A 14,431-nucleotide genomic window follows, 5' to 3' on the forward strand; every position below is an offset into this window, starting at 1 on the left:
GCCCTTACTCATTGGCTCATGATTAGAATGTACTTCCTAGTGGTGGAGAGTCGACTCAGAAATAATCTATTCCTTGACCACCGAGAGTCGGCGTCGACTATTATTGTAACTGTCATGACTTCCTCCGAAGCTGCCACCTCTCCTTGTTCGGGCAGGGTTCGGCGTTCGTCGTCACCGGCCTTCTAGCCACTGCCGCTCAGCAACTCATCATTCCATTTGTTTTGTCTTGTTTATTACACACACCTGGTTCATATCCCCTCATCAGTACCTGTATAAGTGTTCCCTCTGCCCCCTTGTATTTGTGTGTGATTGTTTATTGTGGAGGATGTTGAAGCTCGGTGGAGCTCCGTGTATTTTGTATCGCTGGGATATTTCCCTGTGTGCCTTGTATTTTCCAGTGCACTGGAGTGTTTTGATGCATTTCTGCATACTCTGTAATTGCGGAATAAAGCCTGTTATTCTGTGATTTAACAGTAACAGAAATTGAAACTAAAATAAAAAGTAACATTGGAAAAACAATTGAGTAAATTCAGTTAATTCAAAAGTGGGAAGTTAGCTTAATGAAAGTAGTTGGTGCGGTACCTAAAACAGCTGTACCTCTTGATTGGTAGAAGATAATTCTGTTCTGATTTCAGGTTTGAATAGTAGGAAATAGACCAAGATGTCATACCCTCTACATTTTGGTCTAAAGTGCTGGGAAAGTGTGACACATTTCAGTTGTTTGTAAAAGCTGACAGAAAATGTAGTTGATGCAGTTAATAAAACAGCTGTATCGTTTGATTGGTTGAAGATAATTATGTTCCGATTTCAGATTTGAATAACAGAGAAGTAGACCGAGATGTCATACCTTCTAAGTGTTTGTCTAAGTTGTTTGGAAAGTGGTCAAAGTAGCTGATTTGTGTCAAAAGTTATATTGTTTACACTGTTGAATATTGTGAATGTTGGAAGTCACGGGAGTTTTTAACAATGGGAGCTTTAGAATGTTGAATAAATCCCATTAAAGTGGATGAGTTTTTTTTAGAAGGACAAAAAGTTTAATAGTTTACAAAGTATCAATGATTTCAAAAAGTTGTATAATAGCACACTTTTCCAGAATGGTCTGCACGTTTTAAAGTTTGAATGTAGTTTCTAGCTTAAACGGTGTAAGAGGAGTAGCGTTCCAAAGAAAAAGTCAGAAATAATAATAATCTAATAATATGCCATTTAGCAGACGCTTTTATCCAAAGCGACTTAGTCATGCGTTTTTTTTTTTTTTGTGTATGGGTGGTCCCAGGGATCGAACCCACTACCTTGGCGTTACAAGCGCCGTGCTCTACCAGCTGAGCTACAGTTGTACATTATTTAAAGTAGGTATTTTGCTTTCGCAAGTCCCATTAATAATAATCAAAAGTCAAATCAAGAATAACAAGTAGTAATAATATTGTATGCATAGCAATTAAACCGGTACTCTTGTTATTAAAAGTCTGTTGTCAGTGGTGATGATCATGATGATCTATTACTTTTTGATGTCTGAGCGGATTTCTTTCAAATCAGTGGTGATATGCTGGGAATTGTTTGCCTGAGAAAATTCAGTAGGCTATAAATGAAGGAAATAAAGGAAATGAAGGAAATGTGTTGTTGTCCATCACATTTGCAGACATTTATTCTGTCAAGAAGACATCAATAAAAGACAGAAGATTGTTTCACTGCAAGGACACTTTTTAATATATCAGAAGCAATAAATATTCACATCTCAATTCTCTATTCTTCCAGTTTATACTTATTACATACACAAATAAAAATTTTAAGATCATACTTTCTGTATGTTTAAAATAATATCAATTAGTTCTCTGACATACAAACACTTAATTACTGCAATTTATTCTCTCACCTTCAGTCTAAAATAAAAATAATTCAATATTCAAACCAAAGTCCCCTGCTCGTCTTTCTCTCTCACACACACACGCATGCACGCTCACACGCACCCACAAACACACATGCACGCTCACACGCACCCACAAACACACCCACAAACACACATGCACGCACGCACACACACCTCAGTATAATATGTACATTCCGATTTATACAGTACAATCCATTCAATATGTGCAGATATATTCATGCAAGAGGGGTCACAAAGGGACAATACAGAGGGAATTATGCAGGGAAACGCCAACACAAAGCTTCAACATCAACCACCCCTAAAACCTTTTATTTTCCCCTGACTACCCATATTCTTGTTCTGGCTTTTAACGTTAATCTGTCTCTTTCAACATTTCTTTGTCCTCAAGTTTTGTCTAGCATGTCTAACTACAATTCACCATCCTAAAATTAAATGATTCCCTTTATCCTGAAACACTAGTACCTAGTTCAATCTACCATTGTTCAAACACAGTGCAATAGAAGGACAGAGAGAGGAAGTTAGAAAGGGGGTCAACAGAGATGAGAGAGGAGAAGATTAACAAACCTGTTTGATATATTGACAAGCCCATTCAGTAAGGGTGCTGGGGTGTAGGCTATTAAGGTGGTGATGATTTCTCTGAGGATGGGTAAGGGGGTATGGGAGGAGGGTGTTTAAAATAATGCAATTTCTGACTTTAAGACACCACGTGTGCAAAACCACAAAACTATATTACAAAGCGTGCTTGTTCAAAGACATAGACCGTCCAAACACACGCCATGTGAGAAACTCTCTCAACAAGACCAGATGCTTGTGAGTGAGTCCCATGATAACAGGGAGGATAACATGGAGGACATAAACGAGGATCATTCTCCATGAGCAGGTAAAAGGTCAAAGCCCTTAAGGGGATCTTTCAAAGGGGTCTGAGGTGGGAAAGCATATTAATTCATATGCATTTTGACTCCGATGAACCCATTTTCTGACATTGTGCAAGTACTAGTTCACACAATCACCAGTCTCCTAAAAAAAAATAATAATAATAATTTAGGGAGATATAGGGTACACAACTCTATAAGAACAAAAATAGTCCTAAATATGAACTCATATTTTTAACATTCAATAATAATAACTGATAATAGAAGTTATCAATGGCAACCATTATAGAGAACAAAAATAAATCCCACTTTATAACACCCTCATTACATACAAGTATGAGGGAATTAATATGTGTTTGTATCCTCTGTATAATAATTTTTATCAATCAAACATCTGTAATTTATAATTAATCACTGGATCAAAACAGTTATGTTATTAGACAATATTCATCATACTCAGCAATTATATATGTAACATTTATACAACAGCAAAAAAGCTTAAAAACATTCAAAAATATTATTGGTAGCATCATTATTCCACACACCCACACATGTAAGTCCTATGAAACCAGCTGACTTCTCTTTACATGTTAAATACCATAGAGCCTAAGACTGCCATTGAACCGTGAGTCATAAAAGTTGAAGACAAAGCAAATGTCTCTGAGGTCTACTTTAAAAAAGGATACCTTTCAGTGATGAAGACCTGCTATGGAAATTGACAAAGCTATTATGAAGCTGAATAAATTATTGCAACTATCTTCAATGGCTGTTTACAATGCACAACCCTGCTGGAATGTATTTAGTGGTGAAGTCTTTTTTATATCCAGGTGGGTGGAGATGGTCTTTCTGTTGGTCAGCATTGTCCCCAAATATTGCGTGTTTTCATCTGCAGATGTGCCCCATTGATAACATTGCACGATTACATGTTGGTACTTATGTTTAAAACAGTCTCAAGCTCATGTCTTGGCACAGTACAGTTTCCAATAATACTTCTGACAGTGAAACACTGGGTTACAGGCCCTCTACTGTACATTTACTACTAGCATCGGTTCTATGGCTATAAAAATTGTTGATTGTGTGTGTGTGTTTAATGCTTTTCCTGCCTGCTGCCAACTTTAACATCATTGCTCCTACCTGTGACTCTCCCTTATGAGTTTGTGTGCTGAGAGCTGATAGAATACACCTGAGAAACTGCATAGGAACCACCTATAGTCTCTCTACAACTGTTGTATATGTAATAAGCATGATTGTCTAGCCTTTGCCTATACTATATAAAAACATATTTGTGTGCTTACATTTATGTGGGTGTTGCTTTATGTGTGTTGATTCTGCCTGTGTGTGCTTGTGTGTCCTGTATGTGTGAAGGTATATGCATGTAATTCAGCTCCAACTCGCTTTCCTTTGCTCTCTCTGTCTACATGTGTGGGAAGCGAAGGTGAAAGTAGCAGAGGCGAAATAAGTTGCGTTTCTTCTTGTCACTGGCGCTGTTGTTACTGCTGCTGCTGTCCTGCTCACCTCTACCAGCCCTGGCTCTATCCCTGGCCCTAGCCCCACCCCCTTCCTCCATCCTGCCCTCTGACCTCTGCCCTCTGTGGCCCCACGTTCTGCTGCTCACACCACCGTGCTGATCCGGTTGATAGGTTTGGATTTGGAGCTGCCCCCTGTGCCAGTCGCCCCAGCCCCCGTCACTTGGGGCCCCTGCTGAGGCTGCCCGGGGTGCTGGAGGGGGTGAGGGCAGAGAGGCATAAGGGGGATAAGGGGGGTAGAAGGGGGGGGTAAAGGGGAGTGGGGGGGGGGAGGGGGGATAGAAGAGAGAGGAGGGTACTGGGGCTGATACTGGGCGGCGGACGCAGCGTGATGGGTGTTGACGGAGGCGGACGGCTGCTGATGCTGATGTTGGTGGGGTAGCGTGCCAAAGATGAAGCGAGACTGATGTGGGTGGGGGGCGGGGTGCGGCGTAGCACTGAGCGGGTGCCCTGGGTGGGTGTGGGAGTGTGCGTGGGGGTGCGGGTGGGAGTGAGACAAAGTCAGAGGAGGTTTGCCTGGCATGGCGCCCGCCCTGATAGAGTGTGTGGGCGGCGTGTGGTACAGGGTGAACTGGGGGTTCTGGGAATGTTGGGAGTGAGGAGAAAGGGGGGGAGGACAGCCCACCGCCATGTTGCCGTAGCGACCCTGCATGCCATGCTGGGAAAGCTGGGAGAGATGGGCCAGCTGCTGGAGCTGGGCGTGAGGGGGGCCAATAGGAGGGCGACAGGGGAACGGCCCTCTCTGAAGGATATGAGGGGGCACGCCCCCGCCTGGCAAGGGAGGAGGGCCAGCTTGGACGTGGTAGCGATGGTGATGGTAGTAGGGGGGAGGGGGCTGCACGGCGGCCGTGTGGCAGTACTGCGCATGCAGGGCCTGGATCTTGGAAGGGCCCCCCTCCGACTGGCACAGAGATGAAGGGGAGTGAGGAGGGGGCCCTCCCGTAGTGGGTGGGGGGACAGGGGCGGGGTAGGGTGGCCCCGGTGGTATAAGGGGACTTGGCGGTTTGGCACGTTTGCTGCCGAATAGAGAGCCTAGGAAGGAGCCCGTATTGCCCCCCCCAGGGCCGCTCCCCACCCCCGCTCTCTCTACACTGCTGGGAATCCCCCCAACTCCCGTCCCAGCAGCGGTGTGTTGTTGCCCCGGCCCACCCCCCACCCCCGTTCCGGGGCTCAGGATGGGGCGATGCGGCCGGTAGTCTTCTGTAGGGTAGCAGCCTGGGACCACGCCCGGAACCGGGTAACGCTGGTGTGGCCGGGGGCTGCTAATGATGGAACCCTGAGGAAGACAAAGAGGAAGAGGAAGGAGAGTTGAGGAGGAGTTCTGGAAAGGAAGTAATTCATGCATGACATCCTATCATTAATCCTTGGACAAATCACTGGAACACTGCAATGAGTGTGTCAGTTTACAAACACCACAACACCTGCAAACCAACAACAAACCAATGAAAAAACAACTTTTGAATATGCAAGAATGGAGAAGAACATGAGTTGAGAACAAGATCATGCACAGGGTGTTGTGAGAGCACAGAGGCATGCAAAGCTCATTCCACAACACGCGCATGCATGTCAGTCACACACAACAGTCGCACACGACAGTCACCCACGTCAGTCACACAAGTCAAACACACAAACACACAGAGCATGCTGAGTAAGGGGTCAGGGGTCAGGGTCAAGGACGAGGACGAGGGGAAAGACTACACGTTTATGGCTCAATTAAAGGGATATACTGGGATGGCTATGTTTGAGGTATACGTATTAAAGGGGCAGGTACACCATTCAGTTTGTCCATTCAGACTTACTTCCATGGTACTGTCGAGGGAGCCAACACTGTTACTGCGACCACGTTTCCCTGCACCCAGCCAGGAAGAGGCAGGTTATGAAAGAGAGGAAATACAGTAACATAATGTTGCTGAGTGAGCTTGCAGAGAGGTGAGAGATATGGCTTGCAGAAGCTAGTGTTCTTTCATGTGCCAGAGATAATAGAACAAGATGAGACCAGAAGAAGCAAAGGAAGAATCTCAAGCAGTCCCATGGGCAGGGTACACTCTACTCTCAGTGTCTAGACATTAGTGTCTGAAGAATTTCTGTGAATCCTTATAAAGAACACAGTCAGTCATTAAAAAGAGCAATAAGCATATCTCTATTAATCGGCAGGATTACTGAGAGTATTTGATTAGCATAATACACAATTTCCAAGAGGAAGTGGTTTGTATGTATTGTATATATATGTGTGTGTGTGTGTGTGTGTGTGTGTGTGTGTGTGTGTGTGTGTGTGTGTGTGTGTGTGTGTGTGAGTGTGTGTGAGTGTGTGTGTGCATGTTTTACCTCCATCTGATAGGTCTCGGAGAGATGAGCTGAGCGCGGAGCGTTTGAGTCCCTCTCCTGCAGAGTAGTTGTCATCTAGACTGGGCCTTCCCAGGGTGCCGTTCGCCACCTCACCCTTCACACCCACTCCACCTCCGACCAAGCCGGTTAGCAGGCCAGTCCGCATCACGCCTTTCTGCTTCTCCAACTCAGCTACGGAGAGAAGGAGAGATCGAGAGAAAGACAGAGAGAAGATGATTGACAATAGAAATAGTTAATATCAATATTCCCACATCCCTGTCTTTCTTCCTGTTTTTCACTTACAGGTGGACAGGGTAAGATACAGGAAAGCAATAGCCACTCTGTTACACCATGGAGCCACCCACCAATACACCCACACACAGCCGTAATCCCCATAGTGACCAACAGGGGGAGGTGTACTCACACTCCACTCTGTACTTCTCCATCTCCTGCACCTCAGCGATACTCTCTCTAAGGTCACTGACAAAGCGGGTGCGGTCCTGCTGACTGGGTGCCATGAACACGATAAGGACCTTCCTCTCTCCACCCAACACTGCCGAGGTCAGACGAATACCGTGGGGGTAGTCTGGGTGACAGAGAGGGACAGAGGAAGAAAGGAATATAAAAACATAACATTTATCATATGGCTGTTAACTTTATGATCTATGTTGACAGACATAGACACATAGAGACACACACAGAGTGTTGAATATGAGGAAGAGGCAGAGGAGGAAACAGGCTCTCACAGGAGTTCTGGAACATGTGGACTTGCATCTCCACCAGAGGGAAGGACTGTCTGAAACTGTACGTCACAGAAGTCTTCTTCTTCTGGAAAATCTTAGTCACCTGAGAATGCACGTGGAGAATATGTGGTTGTAAAGGTAGGGGAAAAGAGGAAAAAATATATATATTTCTACATTGTTTAGGATAGCCTGATGGTCTCCAACTCTCCATATGCATTAGTAGGAGACTCTCATAGGAGTTCCCATTGTTATGAGGATGTGTTAGGAAGCCTTACCACCAGCAGGTCGTTGAACAGGAAGACCTCCCGTTGGTGAACTCCTGTTCTCTGAGGTCGGTTGGGGTCAGGCACCTCATAGAGCTGACAGCAGCATACCAGCCTACGGTGTGGCAGAGACATCACCTACACAAAACACAAATAAAAAAATAGTTTAGTATTACATCTCCCTAAGACTGAGCAGAAACACAAAGAACAAACTAGTATTATAGCTTGTCAATGCAGTAACACATAGCAACAACATATAGTACTACAGATGTTCACAGGCTAAACAGGTACATGACACAGGGCTACAGTTACATTTCAAGCCCAGACAACTCACAGGCTTTTTGCCTACTATGACTCTCTCCACTGCCTGCACTTGGGACACGTGGTCATCGTTGGTCCTTAGCTCCCACTTCTGGATCCGCTGGTAGATCCCAACCAACAGGTCCCTGGGAATGTCTTGGCCGTTGTCCACTCCTGGGAGACACACAGGGAAAGAGAGATTATGTTATGTGTTAAATTAGCCTACATCAGTCTATTTCCTGGTGTTTTTAAAAATTCTGCTCATTTGATTGAAAGAACTCTTTGATTGAAAGACTCAAGACTTGCATTATGAGTGTCTGGGATGTAGCAGGCTCCCTTTTAACTTCAAAGGGCATGCCCCTGAACTCATACAACCCAAAAGGATGAGACAAGCGCAGTGGCAATAGTCAACACTGATCACAGTACACTGCTATGTTATAGAATGGGGGCCAGCCTGAGAATCTTATTTCTCCCATGAGGACCCTAAGTTCAATGTTACGGGAGTATTTTTTGTGCACATGTGTATGGATCTGTTTGTTCCAACGGCACCTCTGAGGTTCTTGATGAAGTCCTCTATCTTCATCTTCCTCTCCGCCTTGACGTTGGGGCTGTACATATCCGTGTTGAGGAGGATGATGGCGAAAGCCAGGATGAAAATGGTGTCTGGGTTCTGGAACTGGCGGATCAGCGTCGGGTTACACACACAGTACCGCTGACTGGGGGAGAAAGGAGAATATGTTTAAAGTACTTTAAAGAGAGAGTAGGTTCAAAATCAAATCAAAATCAAATTTATTGGTCACATACAGTACACATGGTTAGCAGATGTTATTGCGAGTGTAGCGAAATGCTAGTAGAGTAGATTTCAGAGGGATTTCCAAAAACAACACATTCTCACTCTACATTCAATCTATTTCCACAGCCACTGAATCTAACAGAATAGACACATGAGTTTGGCAAAGCGAGACTATTGAACACATACAGTATACACACACCTGAAAGCCTCTATGAGCCTCTCTACTTTCTGGGCTTCTCCTTGAACTCTAATCTGAGCCTGGAACTTCCTCAGAGCATCGTCCAGGTCCATCCCTGAGAAGTCCATCTCGTCCACCACACAGCTACAACACACACAGGAGACACAGTCATTACTGTAACAGTAGCCTCTCCAATTACTTTTAGTAATCCTCTGTTTACTGTATATTCCCATTCGGAATCCTCCCCCTCTCCCCATCTCCCTCCCTCATTCCCTTACTCCAGTACGTCCTTGTTGAACTGTTTCTGCCGGTTGCCGAGGAATTCTCCGATCATCTGTCTGCTCAGGCCCTTCCTCTCCAGGATGAAGCGAGCAATCCCGACCGGAGTGTCGGACACAAAGCCTCTCTCGATCAGGTACTGGATCCCTTTTTCTGGCTTCCTGAGAATCACAGAGACCAATCAGACAATGAAAAATCACAAGAGAACAACTCCCACTTCCTTCCCGGTGACACTATATCCTGACTTACTACTTTTCCTATTTTGAAGGTTTTACATTCAATGATTGTGATATGTGGTTGATTGTGATATGTGGAGTGTTTTACGTAGTTTAAATGTAAAATATAAATGGATTGCAAAAGTTTTACTTGTTGAATAGGTTGAGTCCGATGCGGTACTGGCGTCTTTGCACCACGTCGTTGTTGAATGGCGGTGAGTCCCAGCTGTGTCTACTCTCTCTCTGGTAGGTCTGCTTGCCCAGAGGGGGTAGGGGCTCCCTCAGGCTGTCCTGAGACGAGGAGCCAGAGCTGCAGTTGACTGTTTCGTTGGAGTTGGTGGTGGAGTTGAGAGAGTCGTTGTCCCCGTCAGACAGACAGGGCTGCTCTAGGCCACCAGGAGGCAGCGCAGCAGAGGAGGAGGAGGACAGGGGGGTGGTGGGGGGCTGTTGGGGGGAGGAGGAGGACGAGGGGGTGTCTGGGTACTGGTGGTGGTGATGGTGGTGTGCCACGTGGTGGGGGATTTGAGTGGGCAGGGGGGGGCCCCGGCCGGGGGCGCGGGTCTGGCCCTGCGCTGCGGCTGTGGAGACAGGGCAGGGAGTGTTAGGTGAGTGTTTGAGTGTTCCCTGAGGAGAGCCTGCTCCTCCCGCTGGCTCCTGCTCATAGATCTGTCTGCTGAGGGAGCCACGCTCCGAGCGGTCGCTCATGTCCACAGAGCTGTCGCTGGGGGGCTCGATGGTGAGCAGGGGCAGGTGGGCGCCCCTCAGACGATAGTCTCGACACTCAGTGCAGGGAGTGCTGCGACGGCTATTACTACTACCCCCTCCCTCAGTGTCCCTGCTGTCCTCACGGCCCCCCACGCCTCCCCCAGGGCCCCAGTACTCGGTGTCTGTGCTGCTGGGGGCCCGGTCCAGGGAGAGGGGTGAGGAGGGCATGCAGTCGTCCATGTATAGAGTGACATCGCTGTAGGAGGTGGCTGTGCTGTCTCCATGCATGCTGAGGCCCCCTCCCCCTCCTCTGGCTCTCTCACACAGGCCTCTCTGAGAGGAGGGGTTACTGCTGCTGCTCCACACACACTCCCCAAAGTCCTCCCTGCTGCCCTCCTGGGAGTCATCCCGCCCGCCACGGCAGGTCAGGGCAGTGTCCATGGAGTCAGCCAGGGACTTCACCTGAATGGCACATGGAGGGAGAGGATAGAAAAGCTTGGTACAGTAAGGGACAGATATTCAACCTGCAGTATGACAAAACAAAGACTCAAACAGGAATAGAATCTCTAACTGAGAATTAATTTAACTAGTCACTTGATTCAACATATCACTGCTGTAGTGAATGCACCAGATGTCTGACCAACCTGTTTGGTGAAGGAGTCCTCCAGGTGTGTGTAGTCTCCTGTCCTTTCTGTGTCAGGTGAATGAGGAGGGCCGATGCCCACGCTGTGTGTGAAGTTCGTCTGTGTTCCGGCCCCCTGCTGCTGCGGCTGGCGGTCGTCAAACGAGTACTGCAGCCGCATGTTGGACAGGATGATGCGTCGCGTCATGCGGCTCTCGGACGCCGAGCTGCGGAGGCGCTCAAAGTTCTTGTTCATGCGGTACTGGCGGAAGGCTGTCTGGATGGTCCGGGCTGCTCTGCGGCTCACGAAGGAGCCACCATACTTCCTCTCCAACATCTCCACCTGGCAGAGGAGACAGGACAGGGGACAGAAGAGTTATAGACAGGGCTACCACAACACTCACTGCCAGTAAAGTAATGCATGTTATCACGTTGTTGTCTCTCTCTCTCTCTCTCTCAACACAACACAAACAAACTAGAGTTCAAACCATACTGTACAGACACATTCTGTATACACACCAGCTCTGCACCCTCCGCTGCAACTTGCCCATGCCTGCCCCCCGCTTCTCCTTCACACAAATTCAGACAGCTGATGTTCTGAAAGAGCTGAAAAATCTGGACCCCTACAAATCAGCTGGGCTAGACAATCTGGACCCTTTCTTTCTAACATTAGCAGCCGAAATTGTCGCAACCTCTATTACTAGCCTGTTCAACCTCTCTTTCGTAACGTCTGAGATCCCCAGAGATTGGAAAGCTGCCGCGGTCATCCCCCTCTTCAAAGGGGGTGACACTCTAGATCCAAACTGTTACAGACCTATATCCATCCTGCCCTGCCTTTCGAAAGTATTTGAAAGCCAAGTTAACAAACAGATCACCGACCATTTCGAATCCCACCATACCTTCTCCGCTATGCAATCCGGTTTCCGAGCTGGTCATGGGTGCACCTCAGCCACGCTCAAGGTCCTAAACGATATTATAACCGGGATCGATAAAAGACAGTGCTGCGCAGCCGTCTTCATCGACCTGGCCAAGGCTTTCGACTCTGTCAACCACTGCATTCTTATTGGCAGACTAAATAGCCTTGCTTTCTCAAATGACTGCCTCGCCTGGTTCACCAACTACTTCTCAGATAGAGTTCAATGTGTCAAATCGGAGGGCCTGTTGTCTGGACCTCTGGCAGTCTCTATGGGGGTGCCACAGGGTTCAATTCTCGGGCCGACTCTATTCTCTGTGTATATCAATGATGTCGCTCCACCTCTATACGGACGACACCATTTTGTATACATCTGGCCCTTCATTTGACACTGTTAACAAACCTCCAAATGAGCTTCAACGCCACACAACACTCCTTCCGTAGCCTCCAACTGCTCTTAAACACTAGTAAAACTAAATGCATGCTCTTCAACCAAACGCTGCTTGCACCCGCCCACCCGACTAGAATCACTACTCTCGGCGGGTCTGACCTAGAGTATGTGGACAACTACAAATACCGAGGTGTCTGGTGAGACTGTAAACTCTCCTTCCAGACTCACATTAAGCATCTCCAATCAAAAGTTAGATCTAGAATCTGCTTCCTATTTCGCAACAAAGCCTCCTTCACTCATGCTGCCAAACATGCCCTCGTAAAACTGACTATCCTACCGATCCTTGACTTCGGCGATGTCATTTACAAAATAGCCTCCAACACTCTACTCAGAAAATTGGATGTAGTCTATCACAGTGCCATCCGTTTTGTCACCAAAGCCCCATATACTACTCACCATTGTGACCTGTACGCTCTTGTTGGCTGGCCCTCACTACATATTTGTCGCCAAACCCACTGGTTTAAATCACTGCTAGGCAAATCCCCGCCTTATTTTAGCTCACTGGTCACCATAGCAACACCCACCCGTAGTCTGCGTTCCAGCAGGTATATCTCACTGGTCATCCCCAAAGCCAACACCTCCTTTGGCCGCCATTCCTTCCAGTTCTCTGTTGCCAATGACTGGAACGAACTGCAAAAATCTCTGAAGCTGGAGACTCTTATCTCCCTCACTAACTTTAAGCATCCGTTGTCAGATGTTAAATAAAGGTGAACAAAATAAAACACCCCCACACCCCAGGGTACCTTCTTGTCCTGTAGGTCTGTGGAGAGCTCATAGCTGTCAGAGAGACTGGCCTTGCACCTCTTGTTCTCCTCTTCCTCCTGCTTGCGGAGGGCCAGGCTGGCAGGCTGATTGCGTGTTCGCAGTGCCCAGGCAAGGCTAGCCGAGCTGGGAGGGGCCACACACGGAGGCCCCCGAGGGCCTGGAGGACCAGGACCACGGCTGCTGTCACTGTAGCGCTCTGTGCCACGCAGGTACGCTGTGGTCTGGCTGTAGGGGCCGTCTGAGTGGGCCCTGGGAGGCGCCGCACACTGGGTCTCTGTTTCCACACTGTCGGGAGAGAAGGATGAATGAGAGGGGAAAGGGCTTGATGAAAAGGGGACATACTTAACCTTAGTCATCTCCAGCCCCAAACGATCTCCAGCTCCAAACACAGATGTATTGTCACTAATAGATAAGTCACTCACATGTAGACATTAGACCGGCGTAGCAGGAAACTTCTCCTGCTGGATCTCATGATGGAAGAGGACCAGACTTACACAAACACATTCACACTGGCACTTCGTACTTAGCTTCTCACCACAACAAATATAATAATTGATTTTTTTCATATGTGCAGCAACCCTTTCAGTCACACCAATGGTAATAGAACAACGTGATCGGAGCAACAGGCTGGATCAGAATTTCCCATTCCTCCAAAATAATGTTCCTTCCACTGGAGCTGACAGAATCGTGTGTTGTTTCCTGCCTTGTGAACCGAAGTTCTGCAGGTGACGGGGTCTCTGCCCTCTCGCTCCCTCTCTGACCCTTCTCTCTCTTTCTGTACCCTCTCTATCCCTCTTTGTTTGTCCAGGCCGGAAAACTCCCTGTGCAGTTAATGTACTACTGAGTTTAGTACCCTTGTTCAGACTTCTCTCTCTCTCTCTCACTCTCTGTCTCACATTCTCTCTCTGTCATACAGTAAAATAACAGTCTTTTTCATATTAGGGCATTCATTAGCCATAAACATGTTCCACTACCAGTGCCACATACCACTCATTCCACACCTGTCTGGAAAGATCATGTGTTTACAATAACAGCCAATCGCATGCACGCACAGGACTGCACTTTTGAGAAATAGATTATGAAACAAACACATACACATTAACGCTAACTTTGTCCACTAGGCCTGTACAGTACTACAACACACACTTGTCTGACCTATGTAGCCTACATAATGAACTACTGCATACGATCAACAGAGCTGGGTAACTCCACACAGACATGTAGAGACAGCCTAAGCAGGCAGCTTCCTATCCAGCCCAACAGTCCCCTCAGGCCCTGATCTTCCAGGTAATCCAACAGCTACTCCACTGTCCTGCTCTCTATCCCATGTAGCAACAGTCACACAGAGAGCCAGTCAGCCAGTCCGTCAGTGAATAACCACCTCACCACCGTCACAAGTCACATGCCCCTGCCTTGACTTCCTCCCTTCCCTTGCCACACCCCCTCTGTCCAGGCTCTGCCCTCTGGTTCTTTCTCACTTCCTGAAGAAAACGTAATGACAGAGCAGAGGCCCAAGGAAACTGAAACTGGGGCAGCATGCACATTTATGTGACTATATTCAGACTATGAAGCAGGCAAATGTCTTTGTAAAATGCC

General features: G+C 47.2%; 1 protein-coding gene across 1 annotated transcript; it reads right to left on the minus strand.

The window, feature by feature from the left end:
• Positions 1-1,689: 1,689 nt before the first annotated feature.
• Positions 1,690-14,180, minus strand: LOC311149423 (IQ motif and SEC7 domain-containing protein 1-like). The gene is given in 15 exon segments (XM_084186616.1): positions 1,690-4,554; positions 4,557-5,559; positions 6,083-6,132; positions 6,609-6,800; positions 7,033-7,194; positions 7,355-7,454; positions 7,627-7,752; positions 7,949-8,088; positions 8,464-8,630; positions 8,907-9,029; positions 9,164-9,325; positions 9,531-10,546; positions 10,729-11,049; positions 12,814-13,120; positions 13,258-14,180. Coding segments are annotated over 15 exon segments (4,302 nt in total). The 5' UTR covers positions 13,308-14,180; the 3' UTR covers positions 1,690-4,171.
• Between the last annotated feature and the right edge of the window lie 251 nt (positions 14,181-14,431).

Source organism: Coregonus lavaretus (assembly GCF_964263955.1).
Source record: "Coregonus lavaretus genome assembly, chromosome: 22".
NCBI classification, from domain to species: Eukaryota; Metazoa; Chordata; class Actinopteri; order Salmoniformes; family Salmonidae; genus Coregonus; species Coregonus lavaretus.